Consider the following 24,597-nt stretch of genomic DNA (forward strand, 5'->3'; position numbering starts at 1 on the left):
ACCCCCTCTTTCTGGTCACCCCGTTCTATCGAGTCAGCTGTTCCATTCACTCTCTGAGCAGCCGCGAAGACCCAAATTCAAATCTGCAATCGCCTCTAAATAGCCAAGTGACCTCAATCAGCCTAACACGGCTTCAGGAAGGCGCCATCTGTACCAGGCAACTGTAAAAGGAACCGTGGGACAAGACTGTCGCATGAACTTCACAGCACAGCACATATAAAGTCCTGAGCAACTGTTAGTGCTGTGTCTGTGTCCCCAAGGAGAAAGAAACATGGAAGCCAACTCTCCATGATTGCATATGACAAAAGGACATCGTGAATACCTGTCCTGGGGGAAGGACCGGACCAAGGTCTCCTAGGTGAAGACAAGCAATCATGTCACAGTGCCGCTCCCATCATTAGTAAAGGGCAGTGTTTGAGACTTGGGATTGCATGCCTGCATCAAGCCTGTCAGACATACCCTATCATGCCCAGACCCTAGGTAGGTTCACAGATGGCTCCATGGTGCCTCTGCCATGCTCAGGAGATCTCAGAGGGAACACTGGGATCAGCTGGTCTCTGTCCTACCCAAATGAATCCCAGCTGGAAGCTCATGGAATATGAGAAATGCCATGCGGTCTCTCCTGTGTATTCGAGATCTCCACAGCCATTGTGTGGTCTCCCTCTTTCTTCCCCCTGCCCTTCCTAGGCCAATTGGAAATGCAGACATTCTCTCCTGGCACTGGAGCTATATGAGTCTGCCAACCGTGTGCAGGTCTTTTTTTCCGTGGGGCTCACCATCTGGAGTGGCATCCTGCCTTCCTTGTGGTCGTGTGCATGTGCGTGTGTGTACGTGCACTCATGAGTGCACAGGCCAGGGTATTGTGTTCCCTGTCTGCGCTTGAGCAAGCACCCACCGAGAGGACAATGCCCTAAAGTCATCCTTGCAGTGAGAATGAATAATTCATACTGTATCTACCTCTTTCCAGGGCTTCCCAAAATAGCCATTTTAATTGTTCATGTGCTGCGCTGCTGACTTTAATGGAGTTGCCTTCAGCTCAGAACACTTTGGTGTTTCATGTTGACTTAACGGTCGGTCAGGCTTCCCTTCGGAAGTAACCTCCTATTCATTTTCTTCTTTAGAAAGAAATGATGGGGGAATTAAAATCATACTTTTTAGAAGGAAAAACCATTTTCTTTTCGATTGTTCTGTTAATCTCCTCTTTAACCTGTTCCCATTGACCTCTATGGTCCTAAAAATTAATTAAGAAGGAACTGGATAGGTAGGTCATATAGATTTCCTGGCCCCCATCAGTCTATGCTCTGTGGTGTGGTCAGCAAACACTTGGGAATCTACAGACTACTGTTTTTTTCCCACTGGAGCTGGCTCAAGCCCATGAGAGGAGCCATGTGTGCTGTAAGAGGCAGAGCTAGGAGAGTGGGGCTATCTAAGCCTTTGGGAGCCCAGTAGATTACATTACAAGCTCCAGGTGCCAGACATGGTACTGCAGGGTTTGATGTCTCCCTGATGGATTTTGGTTTTGCTTTAGTATGTCCTGGCTAGGTTTAATTGTCAGAGTCTCATGAGAAGAGGGAACCTCAATTGAAGAATTGCCCAGATCAGACTGGACTGTGACCACGTCTGTGAAAGATTAGCTTGATTGATGATTGATGTGGGTTGGCCCAGCCCACTGTTGGTGTCACCATCCTTAGGCCGGTGGGTCTGGGATATATAAGAAAGCAGGTTGAACATACATCAGTGAGCAAGCCAGTAAGCAGGATTCCTCCAAAGGTTCCTGCTGCTAGGTTTCTACCTTGAGTTCCTGTTCTCACTTTCATCGTTGATGACTTGTGACCTGGAAGTGTAAGCCAAATAAACCCATCCCTCAAGTTGCTTTTGGTTAGCGTTTTATCATAGCAACAAAGAAGCAAACAGAACTGTGTGATTATTGTATTCCCTGATCCTTCCCTTTTGGATTAGGAATGCTTACTCTGTGCCATTGTATGTTAGAAGTGTGTCACTTAGTTCTGATTTTATAGGTTTTATAGTTCACAGTTAAGAGACTTTGCCCTTTTAAAGTCAGAACTGTCAATGGATTTGGGAACTTTTAAAGTTGGATTGTAGTTTATGTTATGAGATAAGCCTGAGACTTTGGGGACAATGAACAGAAGGCTATGGCTTTAAATTGATGGGTTTGAGTGTCAAGTTAACAAAAGATGGAGTTGTGGTAGCTACTTTTTGTTTGTTTTTGGTTTTTCTTTCTTTTTTACATAATTCTTTATTGATATTTTTGGGGAATTTTTATCTTGCACCCCAATTCTGCTCACCTCCTAGCCCCTCTATATCTTCCTCTCATCCCGGCAGCATGCCCCCCCAAAGTTAATTAAAAACTAAGCAAAAAAAAAATTACCTCTCTCCTCCCTCTTTCCAACACCTCTTCAATCATCCTAGTGGCATTGGGAGCGGCAACATGTCACCACCACCACCAATTAAATAGTTTTAATTGCCAACTTGATACTGTGTATTGACACTCTTGAGAAGAGCCTCTCAATGAGGAGTTGTTTAGATTAGGTTGTCCTGTATGGGTGCTTTATGAGGAATTTCCTTTTATCAAAATATTTTTTATTTTTTGTAATTATGAGAGTTTATGGGGTAAGGGGTGGGTATGTGCACACGAGAACAGGTACCCTGAAAGGCCAGAGGTATTGGATCTCCATGGAGCTGGAGTTACAGGTGGTTTTGAGCTGTCGAATATGGGTGCCAGGAATAAAACTTGGGTCCTCTGGAAGAGCGATATGTGTGCTCTGAGCTGTTCTCCAGCCGCCATTTTCTTAATTCTCTTCATGAAGTGAAAAGACCCGCCCTGAACACAGGCAGCACCATTTCCTGGGCTGGTGGCTGGACCGGTGAAAGGGAGAGCCAGCTGAATACCAGCAAGCGTGCTTTAACTCACAGCTGTCTGCTCTGAGGGGGTCACGTGATCAGCTCTCTCAAGCTTCTGCCGCTGTGATTTTGCTACCATGATGCATAGGAACCTGGAGTCGTGAGCTAAATATGCCCTTTCTCCTTTAAGTTGCTTTCGTTGGGATATTTTACCATAGCAACAGGAAAAGACAAAGAACAGATGCTTATGAGTCCTATTGGGAACTCGGTATTTACACACAGAATACACAGTACAGTATAGAGTATATAAGGCAGTACTTACATTGCAACCATAAAGCTATGAACCACTGTTTTTAGATTAATCACCCTGTTTGTATCATACTTGCTAAAAGAAGGAGAAGAACGAAACCTTTCAAACTTGGATATTTATTATTTAAGGGGAGGAGGAGGGGGTGTAGGGTCTCATGTCCTCCAGGCTAGCCTTGAACTCGCTGTGTAGCAGAGGGTAGCCTCCTAAGTCCTGGGGTTACAGGTATGTGCAACTGTGTGGAGTTAAACTGAGGTGTTTGTTTTAATTAACACACCAATATGTAGAGAAACACAAAGGAACACATGTGTGAAATCAAGCTCCCGTGGCCCTAAGACATGTTCAGAACCGATTCTTTTCGCTGATCTTTTCACTGAGTTGCTGATATCTGTGCTTTTGACCTTGTCCTTTGTGGTACTGGCACGGCCTTGTTATCTGGCCCCTTACAGGAACTTGAGCTCCGGCTGCTGGGTTCCAGTGGCTGCTTGGCACTTGTGGGGTGTTAACCTACTTTCAGGCCAGCGTTAGGAATGTCGCTTGACAGGTCTGCTCACTGCCTCCTCCGCCCTCTCCCAGCACGCGGCTCCTGGGAGTTGAAAGAGCTCCACTCTTACCTGTGGCATGTTATCCCAAGCCTGTGACATCCATTCCACCAGGGGCTACGCTGGTGTCATGGTACCTGTGCTCACACGGGCGGGTGTTTCTTTGAGGGTGCAGCCTGGGTGACAGTGGTGGCGCGGTGCCAGCGTTAGTCATACGCAGTTCCAGAGATGCTGGACGTGCTTTAACATGGGCATCTCAGAGTCAATGACATGGAAGACTGTGGACGGACCATGGGCAAGGCCTGGTCCTTAATGAACTTTATGAAATTCAGCTCGTCTTTTCACTGCTTTCCCATTGGCTAATATGCAGGGGGGCAGGTGTCTGGCTCATCAAATCACCATGAAGATGAAGGACATGATTTGCTTTCTGTACACTGTATACAGTCCAATGTTTGGACTTAATTGGCCTTGAGAATACGTTGTGGTCAGGTGTGTGTGGGGGGGGAGGGTGCATGTGTGTACATGTGCATGTGCAGGTATGAGCTCCTGATGGAGGAGGGATAAAAGATCCCCTCTTCTGTTACTCGCTGTCTTTTTCTCTTGAGCTAGTTAGCGTCTCTCGCCTCACCTGGAGCTAACCATTTCATAGCTAGGCTGACAGCCACTCAGCCCCAAGTCCCGGCAATAGCTCCTCCTGTTTGCCCTCTCCCTCAACACTGAGTTCTTACAGGCCTGTGCAGCCACATGAGCCATGGGGACACACACGCAGGTTCTCATGCTCGCTCAGAAAGCGTTCTTACCCATGCAACCATCTCTCCAGCCCTTGTTCTCACTTGGAAGTAGGGTCGTAACTGTGCAGCACATGTTGGCCTAGAATTTATGTCAATCCTCCTGCCTCAACCTCCCAAATACTGGAACTACAGGAATGCACCACCACACCAGGCCTTAAAATGTTTTAATTATAGCTTACTCCTTTTCTGCCTCACAATGCCCTCGACCTTTGGGAGAGGCAGTTACTAGCGTTAGAGCTGATGCCCACAAAGAGGGCCATAGAGATGTCACATTCCAGCTTCCTCACTGCCCAGAAAAAGTGGGTGTTTGACTAAAGACAGGATTCGGATTCAGATGTCACTCCTCTCCCAGGGCTCCATCTGAGTCACACCAGCATGAGAGAGGCCCTGGGCAGATGGGTCCCAGGGAGGGAAGCAGGGACCAGTTTTCTTCATAGAGGATCTGTTTCCCAGGTGGTGATGCTAGAGTGAGCTAGCAATCTGATAAGATTCTGGAGTGGCTCTATTTCAGGGACTAATGGAGGGCTAGGGTAGGGGCTCTGCTCTTACCGCTGGCGGGGGGGGGGGGGGGGAGATCTGGATAGCTGGATCCTTAGAAACTGAGTACATGGCACCCAAATCATCAAAAATGGGAGCCAAGTGTCCTTGAATTTTTTGTTCAGAAAAGAAGGTGATGGCAGGTCGTGCCGGGGGCTGTAACATCAGGTGCTCTGGTGAGTCATATCCGGGAGTGAAATTATTATGAGAAGCAAGTTTTCTAGATTGAACTATATAGCTTTGTGGGTACTGAGGCTCCAAGGTGGGGACGAAATGGACCAAGATTACACAGCAGGGGAGGATGAGCCTGGGTGGTTCTGTATAGAACTTCTGTAACCTAACTCCCCAACTGAGGATGAGGATCCAGCTGTGAGGGCCAACAGGGCAGGGGTGTCAGGATCACAGTCTGCTTTGGCGTCAGTGGGGCCTTCAGGAGGCGATTCCCCAAAGAGATTTGGCTAAAATTTCCTTTTGGTTCCCAGCCAGCCACAGGTCTTCCCTCTGTGTACGTGTCAGAGTGACTAGGAAAATCCTGCTAGCACCATTTCCTGGAAACTGTGCTGAAGCCGAACACAGCACCAAGCTTGGTCTCTTCGTGTCATGGGTGTGATGAGTGTTAATCTCAGTTCTGCCTCTGGACCTTTGGGTGGCTCTGGGGAAATCTCTCTCTCTCTCTCTCTCTCTCTCTCTCTCTCTCTCTCTCCCTGGTTTTTAGTAAAAGCTGGGCCATTCATCTGTCAAATCCATTTCAGTTCTAACTTTCTCTAATAAGGCTACTTCGGTGACCTAACTTAGACATCAGTGGGATAAATAAAAAGCAAATAACTCACATTTATTGACCACTCGCTGTGCACTCAAATGCTGTTGGATTCGCTGTCTGTTTGGCCCATGAAGACCCCCTGTGTAGTTCTGAATGGCACTTACCTACAAGGGTCGTTATGGAAATGAGGAAGTGCCTATGAAGTGCTTAGCAGCTGCTGGTGCACAGCGAGGGTTCGGTAAATGCATTTTTCTCTCTTATACTGCTGATATGCTTTTACGTGTTTTGCCCACGGTCAGAGAGCTAGAAAATGACAGCCTGGGGATTCAAACCCAGGGAGTGCGGGTTCAGAGTCCTGTGTTCTTAGCTGACTTTTTACCGTGTTTCTTGATATGTTAAGATGCTTGATCAATGCGTTAAAGAATAGCAGTGGGGGGGACCGAGGACCGCAGAAGTACCTGCTCCCCACAGCTTGCTGCTCCCATATTTAAGACACAGTACCATAGTGAAGTCATAACCTGCAGGTGGTATTGGGCTCCCATGTGGTCCATGCCTCTTGTCACTCCTGATTGCCACAACTGTAGTCTGAAGTTCCAGCAGAGGATACACAGAAAGGATCCATGCCCAGATTCACCTGTCGCTTTGTAGGGCACCCAGAAAGGAACGCAGCCGGATTAACATGGACATGGTGGAGAAGGAAGGGAATCCCCATGGGATTTAGGGAACTAGGCTGGGCAGAGCGGGGTTGATTTGGCAGGAGGTGAGCCAGTAGTTTGTGGGGGTCCAGTCTGAAGTCAGAGGCAGAATGGTGGAAGGACAGCCTGGACTCCGGAGCTCTTTTTCCTCTTGCTATCCTCGCAAAGAACTTCAGGTGTGGGAGTGACGGAACCAAGAGGCGCCTGGATAAACCAGCCAAACCAAAGCAGGACCCCTGGGAGACTCTGGGGTGCGGGAAGACGAATGTGGACACAGGTGTTTGGAGAGTAGAGAGCAGGAGAAAGGGAGAGGGGTGTTTCAGAGAAGCAGGGACCCCAGTCTTCCCAGAGCAAATGTCATCACCTTCAGAGAGCAAATACAGAGCGCCGAGTCCGAACACCTGCCAACTCCCAGCTTGTCTGCTTTAATTTCTATGAAGGGGGTGAGATGGGGGGAGACAGCATGTGTAGATCCTGCAGTGTGCAGAGGTCAGAGTGTAATTCCCAGGAGTCGGTTCTCTCCTGCCACCTTGTGGGATCCAGGAATCAATCTCGGGTCATCAGAACTGTGTGCAAGTGCTTGTGCCCGCAGTACGGTTTTGCCAGCCCTTTTAATTAAGGGTATCAAGGAGACTTTTCAGTCCCCAGTCCCCAGGAAGGAAGGCCCTGGGGTGCTCTACGAGGCTTCTTATAGCCGTTTAAGCCTGAGCAGTTATTTTGCCATAGTGGGAATCAGGGTATATAAGCCAACGCACAGAAGCTGAGAGTGTTCGTGTGCGAGACACAGCCTTCTCTATAGAGATCACTGCTCTGAGCAGCCTCCTCAAGTGCAAAAGGGAGCAAAGTCAGGAGGTGTGAGCTGACGCCTGTGCAGACAGGTGTAGAACCCGGGCGGCCGTTGTCGGGGTTTTAAGTGTTGCTGCAGATCACCCAGGGAAGGAACGAAGAATGTCGGTAGGGCGGTGATGGTGGAGGCTCGTGAGTTAAGGATGCAAGCTGCCGGGTGACATAATTCCCACCGTGCACAGGTCTCCAGGGAGCGCATCAGCAATGTACACAATCTAGGGCCTGTTACCTGCAAAGCCTGTACTCAGCACTTTTTCTACGGATTGTCTTATTGTACGGCCACACCACGTTTCCAAGGGCTTGTCATGTGTTGCATAAAAGGAAATACCTTTTCACAAGGTTACCCAACACGGCTGCTGCTTTAGCGAGGTGGAACCTGGGTTCGGGCCAGCGGTTTAATTCTTGACCCTCCGTGGGTGACACCTACCTTGAATCCTCCTAGACCATGAAGCTGCCTGTCTTTGTCCTTTCCCGTTCTCTACTTGGTCCTCTGCCCCCCACCCCCACTCCCGTTCACACCCTATTACCGTCTGTCCCCCAACTGTTTGGCTTCTCACATCTTTCTGGCTTTACCTTGCCCTGTATCCCCCACATCCTTTAGTTACCTGTGGTTCACGGTCTTAGGGAGCCTTGCAGCCACATCGCCTGTGGTGGAATGTCACAGGGGATCGTTCCCCATTTGAAGTGTCAACCTTATCTGTCTCCATAGCCACACAATTCTCTGGAGAACAGAAACAAGCCTTCTTCATTTTGCCTCGCCACTGGCAATGGACTGTTGGGGCCTTCTCTTGCTTGCGGGGGGGGGGGGGGGGAGGTTGCTGAAATGAGAGGGGGAGCTTAACGCACGGGCAGAGAGCAGAGGGGTGTGAGCCGATGTCCCCACCAGCAGCCCGGAGCCCCCCAGTGGGCTCTGGTGCTCATCAATGCGCCAGCACCATCTTTACGCACAGCCTCGGAGTTTGCTATTCCTATCTATGCCTTTCCCTCAGATTCTGGCTACCTCTGCTGCTCCTACCCCCTGAGCTCCTGAGAAAGTCACCTTCTCAGAGGCTTCCTATGACCACCAGCTGCTCTTTATTCTCCAAACCAGCACCTTGATTTTTTTTTCTGAATGCTGTTCATCCCTGAAACTTTGCTTACGATTGGAGTGTCTTCTACCATACTCTAGAAGGACAGTGTCCTTCCAACAGCCACACTTAGCTTTCTTAGCGAGTTTTGTGAAATGCCTATTTTTGCCATCCCTGTGTTTCTTAGAGGAATCAGAAAAGGTGTCAGCACTGAACCAAATTAAGGAAAGGGAGGAGGAAGACTTTCAAAGTTGAGGGCAGAGCCTGCTGAGCAACTGGCTAGAGGGGAGAGTGTTTTCAGGAGCCTAGCCGGCTAAACTACGAAATGAAAACTATGTATGTGAAATGGCCCGGGGCAGGAAAAACCAGCCTGGCCATCATGCCAGGGTGGAGGGGAGAGAGCTACTGCTGAGGATAGATTGTTCTTGGCTTGGGGCAGGGATAGGGGCTCTAGACTGTGACCCCTCCCACTAGCCCTTGGAAGGAGAGAGCCAGAGTAGAGAGGGCAGTGTTCTCCTGGATGGTCATGGGCCTTGCTAGGCGTCACAGGGAATGTGGAAGATTACTTACCCATTCTGAATTTCATCCCCAGAGAATCACAACCCAGTGTTAACACTTGGCAAAACGTTGCCCGCTCCCCCTGCTTCCTGCCTCCCTAGAAAAGACGCAGAATACCCAGTGTAGCTTTGACCATGCGCTCCCCCCCACCCCCCGGACCTTATCCTCTAGGAAAGCTACAGCTTGCTGTGTGGGGAAAGTGAGGGACCTGTTGGTGCTCTCCAGCTGCTTGCCATGTTTCTTGACAGGTGTGCCCATGCCCCCCTTGTAGAGTGCACCTGGCAGAACCTTACCTGTCTCCACGGCAACACATCTGGGTTGCTTTTCCAGGAAGGCCAGTTGTGAAACATTCAGGAATGTCTGCGCTCATTCAGCGATTTGTCATTAAAAGGGGGCGGAACTGGCTCTCGCCTGGCACCTCGCCCTGCTTCCCTCCTGCTCCTCCAGCAGCTGGGTCATCTGACTGTGTGACTGGGGGTTTCAGGCAGCCCAAGACACCGGGGCTGGAGGGGTTGTGGCTGGGAGTTCCAGATCCTGGCCTCATCCGAAAGCAGGCACCCCTTCCCAAGGTTAACATGGAAGGCCAGGGAGCACCACAGCTCCTGGGGGATAAACAGGGTCCACAGACAGCTCTGCCTCTCACTGGGGACGTGCGTATGTGTATGTCTCTCTCTCTCTCTCTCTCTCTCTCTCTCTGTGTGTGTGTGTGTGTGTGTGTGTGTGTGTGTGTGTGTGTGTGTCTGCAACGCTAAAACACTTCTCTTCATACTGATTCTCTGAATGACACCTCTCTGCACACTGAATAATTCATCTCCCTCTTGGCATTTGTGCCAGAGAACTTTCTGTCCAGATTTCTGTAAGTTGTATAGTGCTTCCCCATAGCAACTTTCCTGCTTCCCATAGAAGCGCACTGAGCATCAGCTGGCTGCTCCCCCATGGCTGCATCCAGGGGGAACCCAAATACAAAGCCCAAAGCCTTTCTTTCCTCTTCTGGCTGCTCTTTTGGGTGAGCCCTCTTGCTGTGCATTCCTTCCTGGTGGGTAAAATGTCTGCAGTCACTGCCCGTAGGAATCAGTATCTTTTCTCCCATGTCCATCACATCATTGATGCTACAGCTAATAACCAGAGAGCTTCACCTTCTTCCTGCAAGGGTGGAGTAGTATGTGGAGTTCACGAGTTTCTGGAAACTTCATGAAGTTTGGGTCCTGTTCTCCTATCCACATTCCCATCCCTGTTACCTTGACAGCCTGAATTTGTGCTGGTGGCTTGGAAACGTTTAACCATCCTTGTGTGTAGGAGCCGCGGACTTTCTAGGGTTACTGAGCAGCTTGGTACCAAGACCCCAAGGACCAAAAGCAGTCAGCCCATGAAACCCCAGTGCCTCTTGTCTGCACTGCACCTCCGTATTCAGTCTCCTCTCCAGTACTCCTAGCTCAGCTCCACATTGTTTTGAGACCCGCTGGGTCTTGTTAATTTTCATTGCCGAGGCTTCATCTCTGGGATCTAGCCCTGGGAGCCTCCGGAGACTGAGCCTCTGGTGTATTAACTATGCATTGTTAAGAATATGCTTTCATTTGTAAAATCGAACAAGAACACCTACTACCCAGAGAGGGAACATGATTTTCATAGCACACGTCGTAGGCTCAGATAGGATCATTGTTCAATATTTAATTATGCTTACTATAGAACTGTTACAGCAAGCTTAGTTTAAAATGAAAGAAAAAGGAAACTGACACTATATTAAAGTTCATATACCTAGTTTTTATTTGTTTTAAGTTAGGTTACTACTTTGTAGCCATGGCTGGCCTGGAACTTATGATGTAGACCAGGTTACCAGGTTGGCCTTAAACCTACAGAGCTCTGCCTCTGTCTCCTGAGTGCTGGCATTAAAGGCGTGTGCTACCACACCTGACTAGCTTTTTTTTTTTATAACTCCAGTCTCATGTAGCCTAGGCTAGCTCCCAACTTGCAGAATAGCCAAGCTTGGCCTTGAACTTTAGCTCTTCCTGCCTTCACTTCTGGAATTACAGATGTGTGTACCCAGACTCAGTTTTATGTGGTGCTAGGGGTCGGACTTAGAGCTTTAAGCCTACTACGCAAGTCCTCTACCTACCAAGTTAAATCTCTAATCTCAAGATATTTTAACTCATATCTTTCAGATTCTCCTCTCTCCTCTCCTCTCCTCTCCTCTCCTCTCCTCTCCTCTTCTCTTTCTTCCTGACTTAATTAGGGTTTTTATTGCTGTGACAAGACACTATGACCACAGCAACTCTTACAAAGGAAAACATTTAATTGAGGTGGCTTGCTTACAGTTTCAGAGGTTCAGTCCATTATCGTCATGGCAGAGAGCATGGCGGTATGCAGGCAGACATGGTGTTGGCAGGCAGACGTGGTGCTGGCTGCATCTTGGCTTGCAAGGAACAGGAAGTTGACTGATACACTGATACCCTGAGCATAGGAAACCTCAAAGCCCGCCCCCACAGGGTCTCACTTCCTTCAGCAAGGCCACACCCACTCCAACAAAGCCACACCTCATAATAGTGCCAATCCCTGAGATTATGAAGACCAATTACATTCAAACTACCCCACTTCCTTTCCCTCTTCTCTCTTCCTCTTCCTTTCCAGCTCTCTTGAGATCATTATAGCCTTCTAACCAGAAGTACTGTTGTAAACCTATAATCTTAGCACTCAGGAGGCTGGGGGCAGAGATACCAAGAGTTTGAGGCCAGCCTGGGTTACATAGTGAGCCCTGTATCAAAACACACAAACAAACAATAAAGAACAGATTAGTATAACCTTTTAAACCCTGTCCCTTTCTGTGTGTTCACATGTGTATGGGCACACATGCGTACACCTGTCCAAGGTTGACTGATAGCAGGACTTGTCCTCGATCACTCTTCTACCTTATTCTTTGAGAGAGACTGTCAATCAAATCCAAAATTTGCCAGTATAGATGGTCTTACTAGCTGTCTAGCTCCAGGAATCCCCTGCCTCCACCTTCCAAAGCTGAAATTATTGGTAGACTGCCTCCCCTACCTTGCATTTTGTGGGTTCTGGTTAGCTAAACTCTGATCATCTTGCAAATGCTTTAACTGCTATGCTGCCCCCCCAACAGCCTTTGGACTACATATTTTAGCTCCAAACATGATCATGTTTAATCTACTCAGCATCTCAAAGAGTTATATTAGGCTCTACTTCACAGATGAAAAATTCTGAGGCTCCGGGAGATTAAGTTCTTGTCCAGCTCACTCAACTAAAGAACAATGCTTATTGGATTCTTATTTGCTAGTTCTTAGTTTGTTGCGTATAAAAACATACCCCTGGCCCCAGTCTCACCGAACCACAGTCTCCCACAATGCAGCAGTGAATTATTAACCAAAGCCAATGTAGATACAATTCACGGCCTCTGAAGCCTTGAGTATGAAGCAGGCAGGTGAGCACATCACTGTGCTGACAGCCAGGAGCTTTTCCAATGTCTCAGTGTCTTTTTGTCCCCATATCGTTTTAAGACTGGTTTAGACTGGGCTGTTAGTCAGCTCTTTATTAGGATCATCAGGTGTTTTAGACAGGCAAAGAATCACAGCTTCACAGAGTTAAACAAATGCAGCATAAACAAAAGTTACACACCTTAAAATAATATTTCCCAACAAAGGAATATTAGAATGAGTGTCTGAGGGTCAGAAAGATGGCTCCATGGAAAGTGCTAGCTGCACACCAATGGCCTGAGTTCTTTCTCTGGAATCCAGGAGTGGCACAAATCTGCAATCCCCTACTGCAAGTTGGGAGGCAGAGACAGGAGGGTCACACAGTAGCAGAAAACAAGAAAGACCCTGTCTTAGACTAGAACCGACAACCCAAAGTTGTCCTCTGACCTCCACATGGGCATGATAGCGTGTGGTTATCCTAGACAAAGACTGCAATGGGACTACTTGGAAGTGACTGTCTTGGGGAACCACTGGCCCCACGTGTTAGTTTCCTGGCTTCCTCTTCTCTGGATGAAACCCTGGACAAATGGTGCATATGCAGTTTTCCAGCCTTGACATGATTTGTTTATCTGTCTGATTTAGCCACTAAGACTCGGTGATTACCGCCAGTTCACACCCTGCGAGATGGGGCCTTAGGGGGTTATTATTGCCAAATAATCAGTTTGGCCAGGACCGGCTGGGAAGAGCCAGCAGTGGGTGCAGGCGTTTGGGAACCAACTCAATCAGCAAATAAATATGGCTCTCTGGCCAGACTCCTGGGGCTGGGGCGTCTGTTCCTCTAGAGCCTGCAGGAGGCCAGCTTTTCGAAGGACAAATGGGCATGACAAATACAAGACAGAGCCAGGACAAAGACCAGAGTGGGGTGGGCCAGCCAACCGCAGGTGGAAAAGCCAGAGGGGGCTGGAATCCAAGTCATGAAGCCAAGGCTTGGCCTTAGAGCTGTTGTGGCAACTATCAGTTGGAGATGCAAAAACCCAAGGCCCAGACAGAGAGATGACTTTCTGAAGTCAGTAACAAGCTAGGCGCAGTGTTAGGACCAGAATACGTTCTTTGCCTCCCTCCTGGGGTAGCCTTACATGGATGCTACTGCAGGATGCCTTCACCTTCCCAGGGGCTCGGGGCCCAGCAGGTGTAATGCTATAGTGTAAAATGTCCGGACCTGTTGAACAGTCAGGAGAAGCAGGGAGTCCAGAAGAAGCGGCACATTGCAGGAGTGTTGGGGACCGTAGGCTGACAGAATGTGTTTCTTGTCTTCCTTGCCAGGTACACCAAGCCACTTACCTTTGCTGACTGCATTAGCAATGAGTTGCCGCTAGGATGGGAAGAAGCATATGACCCACAGGTTGGCGATTACTTCATAGACCACAATACCAGTAAGTTCTTTGTTGCTCTTCCCGTCCCGAGACCCCACCCCTGTGCCTATTCCCTCCGTTTCTCATGCCCACCCCCACAGTCTGGAAGAAGCCCCAGTAGAGTCTTGAAGGCAGATTGTGTTTTGTTTAATGTAGATTTAGAGATGTCAGTGTGGTTATAGATAGATAATGTATGCTCATGTGAAAACAACAGTTCAGAGGGTTTTTAATAGAATCTGAAACTTCTACCACGATCCAGCACCATCCAGTTCCCTGATTTTAGAGGCAATATTGCTGACGATTTCCTCTGTATCATTTCAAATATTTCCAATCATGTGTTTGCATATGTGTCTGTATGCACATTTTTTTCATATGTGTATGTTCATGGATGGCTGCCTTCCCATTAAAAAATAAATGCACATTGTCATATTCAAGCATCTGAAGTCCTACCGAGCCTCTAGCAATGTAGACGCACATATGTCCTTAGTAGATTAGCCCACTCTTGTTTCTTGTGACCACAGTATTCTGATCCAAGATGAATATACCTACTGCCTCTCTCTCCTTCTGGGACCATGATAGAGGAACTATTTGGGAAAAAGCATGTTGTCTATCAAGTGGAGGAAGACAAGAGATGCACACAGCACAGTGGTGTGTGCACTCTCTTAGCCAAGACAATCCCTGTCCTCTGAAATAGTGTGCAGAGGGACAGGGCTTTCCTCTTAGTATGTTTTTAGAACCGTAAGATCCTCTTATCCTTTCAGACCAGAGAAAGATGACAGGGATTGGGATATGCCTGGCAACCTCTGGAGGCTGAGATCAGGGCAACCAACTGCCCCTGCATTTTGGTTATGCATTCTGTTCCATGTGCTGTGGCAGATGCTCAATAGGCCGTGTCCTACTCAGTGTTCCCAGGACCCTGAGGGGTATTACAGTGACTATCTTCATCTCATGGAGATGTAGAGATAGCAATTGGAGGCTCAGTACTCAGAGATGAAACAGGGCCAAAGGTGAGCATGATGGTGATACCTCTAATCCCAGCACTAGGGAGGTTGAGCAAGAAGATTGTGGATTTGAGGCCAATTGGACTACACAGAGGTTTTTTTTCCAGGACAGCCTTGGACCCATGTCAAGCAAGGGGGAAAGGAGTAAACACGGTTGAGCTGGGATTTGAACTGACACCGAAGGATGGAGTCGTACTCCTATCCATCCACTTCCTCTTCTAAATGCTCTTTGCCTGTTACTGCTATGTCTTCTGGGGAAGTTACTGTGTCTAATTCTATCTCGTTCCAAGCCTTTGCCCACCAAGGTACGCAGTAGGTGTGCACTTAACCCTTGCTAAGTAGAGAAGGGTGTGTTTGTGCATGAATGCATGAGTAGCTGGATGAATGAACAGCTTGTTGTTGGCAACAAAGCGTAGGAGAGTATTGGAGAGACAGCTAATGGCATTAATGGCATTGTTGGGGATAGCAAAGGTTTTTATTAGCACTCATGATTGCGCACTGGATAATGAGAAGTAAATATGCCTAATTGAGTGTGTATGGAGAATGAGGTTAATGCTTGGAGGGCCGTATCAGACGCTGGGTTAAACGGCGATGTGCTGGAGCCCTAATCAGTCCTTTCCTCTTTCTAATTGCTGAGAGCGTCCCCCTCATTAAAATCTCATGGTAGGAGTGAGATCTTTAAGGTGCTTCTTCTGGGAACTGCTGGAAGAACAGAAGGGAGGAGGGACTAACAGGCTGTGGCAGACTTAATTCTCCAGGGGATGAAGACAAGTTGTGTGGGGTGTGTGTGTGTGTGCGCGCACACACACGTACGCACACACACGCACACACACAAAGGGGCAATAAAAGGGTACCAAGCAGGAAAAATGTTATCTGGGCATTCAACCAGCTGACAGACTATGGGTTTCCCTATGGTTTGGAAGTAGTCTTGTTGAATGGAAGATACCCTATCTGTAGAGGGCAAAATCGAGACAAATATGAGGGTGGCGGGTGACTACGGAGGCTTAATTATTCAGAGCCGTGGAATGGGAGCAAATTTGCTTGTATATGTCATTCTTGGGCAAAGTTCTTCTCCAAGTCTGTCTTAGTTTGCTTTCTGTTATTGTGACAAATACCACTACTGAAACCAACTTGCAGGGCAGAGGGTATTGCAGCTGATAGCCTACAAGTGCCTTGTGAAGTGAAACCAGAAAAGGAACTCAAGGCAGGACCTAAGGCAGAGGCCATGAAGGAATACTGTTTACTGGCTTGTTTCTCATGGCTCGTTCGGAGAATTGCTTATACAACATAGGACCACCTGCCCAGGGATGGTACCACTCACAGTGACTTGGACCCTTACACATCAATCCTTTATCAAGAAAATACCCATAGGTTAATCCATGGAAGCAATTCCTCAAGTGAGGTTCCTTCTTCCCAGATGACTACAGTCTGTGTTAAGTTGTCATAAACCAAACCAACACAGAGTCGTGAGACTGACATAATGCTACGTGCCTGTAAGCCCAGACAAGGGAAGCTGAGACAGGAGGGTCTCGGGGCTGAAGCCAGCCAGCAATGCATCAAAGACCCTGCCTCCAACAAGCAAAAGACAACAGCAAAGAATTATAGACTCCATATAGCTGAGCAGTTTGCTCATCACTCACAATCCAGCTTGCATTCCTTCAGAAACATTTATCGACTGCCTGTTCTGGGAGCTGAGGAAACCCAAGAGCGCAAACTGACTGAGCTCTTTGCCCTTACGGAAATTTCATGCAGGCAAGAGAGACAGAAAGTAAACATCATTGGTAGATGATGTTGTATGTGAGAAAATGTTCTGTCCCATGGGGGAAGAGCAGACTTTGGGAACTGAGGCATGCTGGGACAGATCTCAGAGAGTTAGGGAAGGACAATGATGATGACCGTCATAAAACCAGTCTTCAGGGAAGGCTATCTTATGGGCAACATAAGATTTGAGGGATGGGAAGGAACTGTTTCAGAGGGCACAGAGAACAAAACCTATGAGGCCTGATCACATTCGATCCATTTGTTCGGGGTGGGGGAGGGGGTGACAAAGCACTAGGAATGCCCAGAGCACAAAGAATGAGGAAGGGAAGGAGGTGGGGAGCAGCGGGAGGCAGGTGTGACTGAAAAGCTGACCCTTGAGGTGGGAGCCGATGGAGCTGTCAACATGGGACCTGCTTGAGGTGACTTATGTCATCAAGGGCCAGTCTGACTGCTCTTAGAAAACAGACCTTCCTGAAGCAAGCATCAAAGTGGAGAGCCCTGTGCAAGTGCTTGGAACAAGCCAGAGCTCCAGACCAGGGCAGAGATAATAGGAAGTAGTCAGAACTTCCTGATTGCTTACATATAGAGTGGAAAGAAAAAGGTTGGAAGGACCCTCCTCGGACCTGAACCAGGAAGGGATACAGTTGCCATCCACTGACTGCAGGGCGGCAAGGTGGAGTCAGTTTAGAAAGGAAGAAAAGGCTTCATTTGGAAATAATGAGCCCTCGGGTACCTTCACACACCCGGAGTAGGTGGATCAGCAGTTTAGTGTAGCAACCTGCACTCTAGGAAAAGGACATGGGCCGAAGATAAAGATGACCATTTGGGAGATGTCGGCATATAGATAGTGGGCAAGGCATGAGGACAGATGAGATCGTGAAAGGGAAGGACCACAGAATGACATGGGGGCTGCAGGCTGCAGGGTGGGGAGAGAACAATCAGGATTGACTAGGGAGTGGCCACAAAGTGGGAGGGAAAACCAAGAGAAGTCCGGGGAGACAGCTTACAGAAAAAGCTCCCGGTGGTGTCACACACAGAGAACTGGGAATCGGCTGATGGATTTGGCTATTCAGGTGCTACAGGTGACCTTGACTTTGGAGAACAACTTTGGATAACAATTGGGACAAAAGCCTGACTAGATTTGGTCTGAGAGAAGATGGAGAAATTGAACATAAGGAGCAAGGAACTCCAAATTGTTTTGTGTCAGCACTGGGTCTCCCTCTGACTATGTACATCCTGCCTAGGCGATTAGAATCTGGGATCAAGTTACAGTCTTTGATGTTTCCTCTTCAGTCTCTCCTGAGTATTTGAAGGATGCTCACACCAACCATTTTAAATATACCAGTACATTCTACGACGACATATAATACATCCTAACACATAAGACAAAGGTATCGCAATACCCCTGTTGCTAACCCTTTGGGCTTTCCCCCTACTTATTTGTATTGTACACAGAGGGAGACTCATTATTTGCTTTTCTCTGTGATAATTTTCTAAAGGTATCTGTGTCTTACTGGCATCAGCACTGTACCCATGAATCCTACATCCATGGATTCAACCAAACTCAAGTTGAAAATATTCGGAGAAGATTGTATACATAATGAATGGCGTGGCTTTTCCTTTGCCATTCCCTACACAACACATGATAACAACTTTTGGCAGAGGATAGGTGCTGGTTAGGTGTTATGGGCCATCTAGAGATGATTTCGAGCACATGAGAATCATAAATGTTATGTCGTATAAGGGACTTGGACATCAGTAGATTTTGCATTTATGGGTCATTTGAGGAGCACTTCTCATGAATACCTAGACATAAACTATATGACATTGTGAAATGGAAACGGGGACTGAAGGATGGCTCAGTGGTTGAGTACTGGCTGCTCTTCCAGAGGACACATGTTCAATTCCCAGCATCCCCATGGCAGCTCACAATCAGATAACTCCAATTGCAGGGCATCTGGCACCCTCTTCTGGCCTCCTTGAGCATTGCACACATGTGGTGCACAGTCATACATGCAGGCAAAACACATTAAATAGAAGCATTTTTTAAAAGATTAAAAACCCTTTGGGAACTTTAGGTGTATATTATTAGATTGATAAGTATCCTCAAAGGTCTATATCAATCTATTTTTCCACCAGCCATTAGGTCCTCTTTTCTTCATCCTTCTGCACTATAAGGCTATTTTGTTTCTTTTTCTTTTCCTTTTTTTGAAATTATAATTTAATTATATCATTTTCCTCTTTTCTTTCCTACCTTCAAGCCCTCCTATGTACCCTCCCCATTCTCCTTCAATTTCAAGGCCTCTTTTTGACTAATTGTTAATTGCATATGTGTGTGTGTGTGTGTGTGTGTGTGTGTGTGTGTATGTTTAGATATATACATACACTTAAATATAATCTGTTCAGCCCATATCCTGTTCTTTGTATGTTTTCAAGGTTGACCGTTTGGTACTGGACATCCAGTTAGTGTGCTCTGGAGAAGACCACGCCTTCCACACCCGGCATTCCTCGTTGCCTGTAGTTGTTTGTATAGGGTTGAGGCCTTCTCTTCTTCCTATTTGCATATTCATTGGTACCATCTTTGTACAGCGCACGTCTGGCCAGTCACGTTGGCAAGACTTTATGGATGTGACTTCTCATACTAGGAGACACAATCTCACAGTAAACTATTCCCTGACCTTCTCTCTGCCTTTTACAGTCTTTCCACCCCCTCTTCCCCAATGTTCCCTGCATCTGAGCCTTAGGTGCAGGAGTGTTTTGTAGATTCATTGGGATTGGGCTCCACAACTCTATATTTTGATTGGTGTGTGTTGTGCAATGTTTTACTCTTTTACTCTTTTCGGGGGAGCTCACCACCCAGCTCCCAAATAAATCACACTTGGAGGCTTATTCTTAGTTTTGAATGCCCAGTCTTAAGCTTGGCTTGTTTCTTGTCAGCTTTACTATCTTAAATTATCCCAACTACCTTTTGCGTCTGGGTTTTTAATCTCTCTCTATTTCTGTATACCTTTCTTTACTTCTTTTTCATGGCTAACTGTGTAGCTGGGTGGGTGGCCCCTGATGTCCTTCTCTCCTTGTTTCTCCTTCTATTTATCCTCTCTGCCTGCCAGCCCCCACCCCATTCTTGTTCCTGCCTTGCTATTGGCTGTTCAGCTCTTTTTAGACCATCAGGTGTTTTAGACAGGCAAAGAATCACAGCTTCAGAGAGTTTAAATAAACGCAGCATAAACAAAAGCAACACATCTTAAAATAATATTCCCCAACAGCTGTGGTCTTCTGTAGTGTTGCAAAGAGAAATTTCCTCTATAAGGAGTGAAGACTACACTTTTCTTCAGGTATAAAGACAAACACTTATACATTGTTGTGAAGGATTGTGCTGGTTTAGTGAATTCGTGATGGTAGATTCTCCTCAGGTAACCATGATTTCGTTAGCATGAAGTAGTTGGCTGTGGTTTCTATCTTGTTGATTGGGTCTTAAAGCCATTAGAGAGCTGTTGGTTACCACAGGTATGTGCCACTACTACACCCTCAGGGTTATCATGCTATGCTGGCCATTGATGTGCTTCATAGGCGTCGTTGCTGGGTAGGACTGTTGATCGCCTCCCTCCTGGAAGCTCTAGTGTGCCTTCTGGTACCATTAAAGCTAGTCCTCAGGGAGAGCACATTCAAGTCAATCCAGCTCAGACGTCTTATTTTTTTTTTTTTAGTTCATTTTTCATAGGTTTGATGTAGGATGTCCTTCTGTATCTGTGTTGCTTTTATTGGCTAATGAATACAGCTGTTTTGGCCAATGGTTTAGCAGAGTAAAGCCAGGCAGGAAAACTAAACTGAATACAAGGAGAAAGAATGCAGACGCCATATAGCTGCCAAAGGAGAAAGACGCCGGGATCTTATACCAGTAGGCCACGGCCTTGTGGTGATACACAGATTAATAAAAATGGGCTAATTTAAGATGTAAGAGCTAACTAGGAATACGCCTAAGCTATTGGCCAAACAGTATTGTAATTAATATAGTTTCTGTGTGACTATTCGGGTCTGGGCACCCGGGAATAAAAGCACAGTGTTGTTCTTTTTTAAAAATGCTGCAAGATCCCTGCGGTAGTAGGCAGCAGAAATGCTGTAGGTCCCAAATGGTGGTAGCAGGCCATGTGGTGGCAGGCAGCGGGCTCTGGGAGCAGCCAGTCCCAGGCAGAAATGGCTGCCGGTCCCAGAGCGGTGGCCTGAGCGGTGGTGGCGGGCCATGTGGCAGCAGGCAGTGGGACCCAGGCAGAGTAGGCTGCTGGTCCCCGAGCAATGGCTGGTTGCAGGCAGGGAGACACATGGCAGGCGGGCAGAAGACAGAAACATGGATAGACACGACATGCAGGGTGAGGTTGAATGTTTATTCAGGGGGTTATGGAGGAGGAAGGGTGAAGGGGGGGACAGAGAGAGAAAGAGAGAGAGAGAGAGAGAGAGAAGAGGAGAAAGAGACAGAGACAGAGAAGTGGGGAAGCAGAGAAGTGAGAGGAAGATGGAAAAGAGAGCGAGCTCAGGCTGGAAGCTGAAGATCAGCCTGCCTCATCGGATGGGGAGGGGAGTGGGTGTGGCTTGTCTCTTAAAGGGACCAAAACCATAACATTCCCAGGTCTTCCTTATAATAAAAAGCACGCACATCAAGGAAGCAGAAAAGGAAGGGCCCAAGATGGCGGCGGGCAGGTCAGAGGTAATGGGAGTGGGCGTGGCCTGTCCCTTAAAGTGACAGGAAAGCACAACACACAGTCTGCTGCTTACAAAAGTTTAGACTATTACTTGGTTGGTTTTAATTTGGTAGTTCTTTGCATCATAACTGTTACATATTCCCCACGTATTCAACTGTTTTTAGTGCTCTTTATGTTGTTACGCAATAAGGAAATACTATGTTGTTAACATTGCGGATGTGTTTGTTGTGTGTGGAAAGCAGGTGTGTGGTGTGTGTATAAGAAACAGGAGAGAAGCCGGGAGGTGGTGGCGCACGCCTTTAATCCCAGCACTCGGGAGGCTGAGGCAGGCGGATCTCTGTGAGTTCGAGGCCAGCCTGGTCTATAAGAGCTAGTTCCAGGACAGGCACCAAAAACTACAGAGAAACCCTGTCTCGAAAAACATAAAAAAAAAAAAAAAACAAAAAAAAACAAGAAACAGGAGAGAATGAGTGTGGCAGCGTACACCTTAGGTCCAACCACTCTGGAGGCAGAGGTGGGAGAATCTCTGTGTTCCAGGCTAGCCTGATTTGCATAGTGAGTTCAAGGTCGGTGGTGGGCGTGTACTGCAAATCTGCCTACAATTAAAAGTGGGGAGGCGAGGAGAGAAGAGGCTATGCAAAGTTCCTGAGTGCAGTAGTTGTATACCCTTGCATAGAGAATGTGTTTATAGATAGAGATCTGGAATGTATGCAGTGGGAGTGAGGGGTCCTCATGATGACTGCAATACACTGAAAGATTGGTGAGGTGGCTACCTTCCTGTGGGGAGGTGTGTGTAGAAGAGAGGACAGGGGTTGATGTTTTCAGTTGCACACACTGTAGCATGCTTAACTGTCCAACTATGTCATAACTTTATACATGTCATCAACATGTCTAACTTTAGTGACAACAAGAACTGAGAAAATTAGCCAGCCAAGATGATCTTGCAGAGCCTGCCCCAGGAGGACAGCATTGTGAGACACAACCAGGGCAGCAGGAGGCCTGGGGTGTGGGAAAGCCACTGTACAGAGTGACCAGTTCAGAACCAACAACGTTTAACATGATTCCCTCAAGGAATCTTCTGAGTACCTGGTGCCACGAAGAGTAGACCTCAAGAGTTGCTGGTATAATTGCTTTCCATACGGACATGTGGTAAGGGAGAGCACTCTTTATCTCTATCCTTACTTCACCCGATACGGGAAAGCAAATTCTAAATGGGCCACAGCCCTAAACCTAAAAGCTAAAATTAGAGAACACCTAAAAGAAAACACAGGCAAAAACCTGAGCCTGGCATGATAGCAGACGTCTGGTCTCAGCACTAGATACTCTTCTTGATCTTAGCTAAAGTAAGAGTTTCACACTAGAGACACTAGACAGGGAATAGCTTGAGACCAGGAACTCAAGACCAATTGCAGGGTTGGGGAGAAAGGGAGGAAGAATGAAGTGGGAGAAAATCTGAAAGGTTTTGAAACTCACACACCAGAGAAAAGGGGAAAATACTTGCACAGCACCCACATTCAGAATGTATCAAGGACCCAAGAAGCCCAACAACAGCTAGAAAGATGGCCGAGCCACTAAGAGCATGTTCTGCTCTTGCAGAGAATCTAAACTTGGTTTCCAGCACTCATTATGAACCAAGTGACTCATGACTACTTATAACTCCAGCTTCAGGGGATCTTACACCTCTGATCTGTGCAGATTTTCACACGAATGTGCATGGACCCACGCATAGATATACACACATATGTGTCACTAAAAATAAATCTTTAAAAGCCAGCAGATAAGAATATGGATTTAAATGCATATTATTTTCAGGCAAAAAACTTCCTGTGTGACCTTGAAGCAGTTGCTTAACCTTTCTGTGTCTTAATTCTATATTATGCACAATGAAAGTAGGATCAGAATCTACTGTGTAAAGTTAATGCAAACGCTGAAGAATTGAGTACATATAAAGTACCTAGAGCAGCTATTGGCTCAGAATAAACATTTAATATTTGCCTGCTCTTTATCATGGTTTTTTGTAATCTATCTCCCCCTGAATTTTAAATATTATTTTCATGATAAATTACTATAGGAGGAACTATTGGTCATGGGTATCCATATTTTAAGGCTCCTTCTAATTTATATTATTATACTATTGTAGTCTATGTTGCGAACAGTACAGGGTACCTATTCATATCCTTTAACACTGATTATACTGAGTCATAGCAGATGACCTTGAACCTCTATTATGTTTGTAACCAATTCCTTCTTGGTTGTTATCAGGCAGAACTTGAAGTTCAGTTAAAACCTGCTCTTGATTTATTTTTTGGTTGTGTGACTAATTCAGGTGGAACTGCATTTCCATGTAGTAAGTTTAACCCATTTACATTTATTAGGAGTTCTGCACATCGTGCTTTTGATTTCCAGTGGTGGATCCTTTAGTCCACCAACCGAGCCAGTAAATACCTGTACAGTGCTGACATACTGCCTTGGGTTCTGTTTCAGAAACCACTCAGATCGAGGATCCGAGGGTGCAATGGCGGCGGGAGCAAGAGCACATGCTGAAGGATTACCTGGTAGTGGCCCAGGAGGCTCTCAGTGCACAAAAGGAGATCTACCAGGTGAAGCAGCAGCGCCTGGAGCTGGCACAGCAGGAGTATCAGCAATTACACGCCGTCTGGGAGCATAAGCTGGGCTCCCAGGTCAGCTGTGAGTACCTCCCACTGCTGGGGCTGCTGTCCGCTGAGTGCTACAGTAACTTTAGTGCTTAAATCTGTCCTCTCTCCTCCTCCATTCCTTGTACAAACCACCATACTCTCTGTTGTTCTTCCTGTTACTTTTTTCTTCCTTTTGTTCTCTACATGTGTGCTCATGTGTGCATTGTGTGCACATGTGTGCCACTGATGCTTGTGCCCATGCGTAGGTGTGGAGGCCAGAGGAGGATGCTGGGTCTCTCACTAGAGTTAGGCTGGTGGCCAGAAAGCCCCAGAGATCTTCCTGTCTTCCTTCCCTTCACGCCCACATTGTTGTAGTTATACACAGCTACACACATCCGTCCCTGGCTTTTTACATGAGTGCTGAGGATCCGAACTCAGGTCCTCATGATTGCACAGCAAGTATTCTTACACCTTGTTTCATTCCAGTTCATTTATAATCATGTTGGAATGTTGACCAGATTCCATATCTCTTCGTTTAAACTGATCCATGGCTATGGGGAGCAGGAAGTTGTTTAACGGGTATAAATTTTTCTTGGGGGAGGAAAAAAAAGTCCTAGAAATGGCTGATAATGATGGGCAATAACGCCTTCACAACAGCAAGAATTTACTTGATACTGTGAACAGTATGCCTTGAAATAAT

General features: G+C 47.0%; 1 protein-coding gene across 1 annotated transcript in view; it reads left to right on the forward strand.

The window, feature by feature from the left end:
• Nucleotides 1-24,597, forward strand: part of Wwc1 (WW and C2 domain containing 1) — a 155,477-nt gene that overhangs the window by 59,604 nt on the left and 71,276 nt on the right. Inside the window, exons 2-3 of the mRNA XM_041676108.1 lie at nt 13,714-13,823; nt 23,746-23,949. Of these exons, the coding sequence (XP_041532042.1) occupies nt 13,714-13,823; nt 23,746-23,949 (314 nt within the window). The remainder of the gene's footprint in view (nt 1-13,713; nt 13,824-23,745; nt 23,950-24,597) is intronic.

Source organism: Microtus oregoni, unplaced genomic scaffold, assembly GCF_018167655.1.
Source record: "Microtus oregoni isolate MIOR12 unplaced genomic scaffold, Mior012 000027F_ref0000203, whole genome shotgun sequence".
NCBI lineage: Eukaryota > Metazoa > Chordata > Mammalia > Rodentia > Cricetidae > Microtus > Microtus oregoni.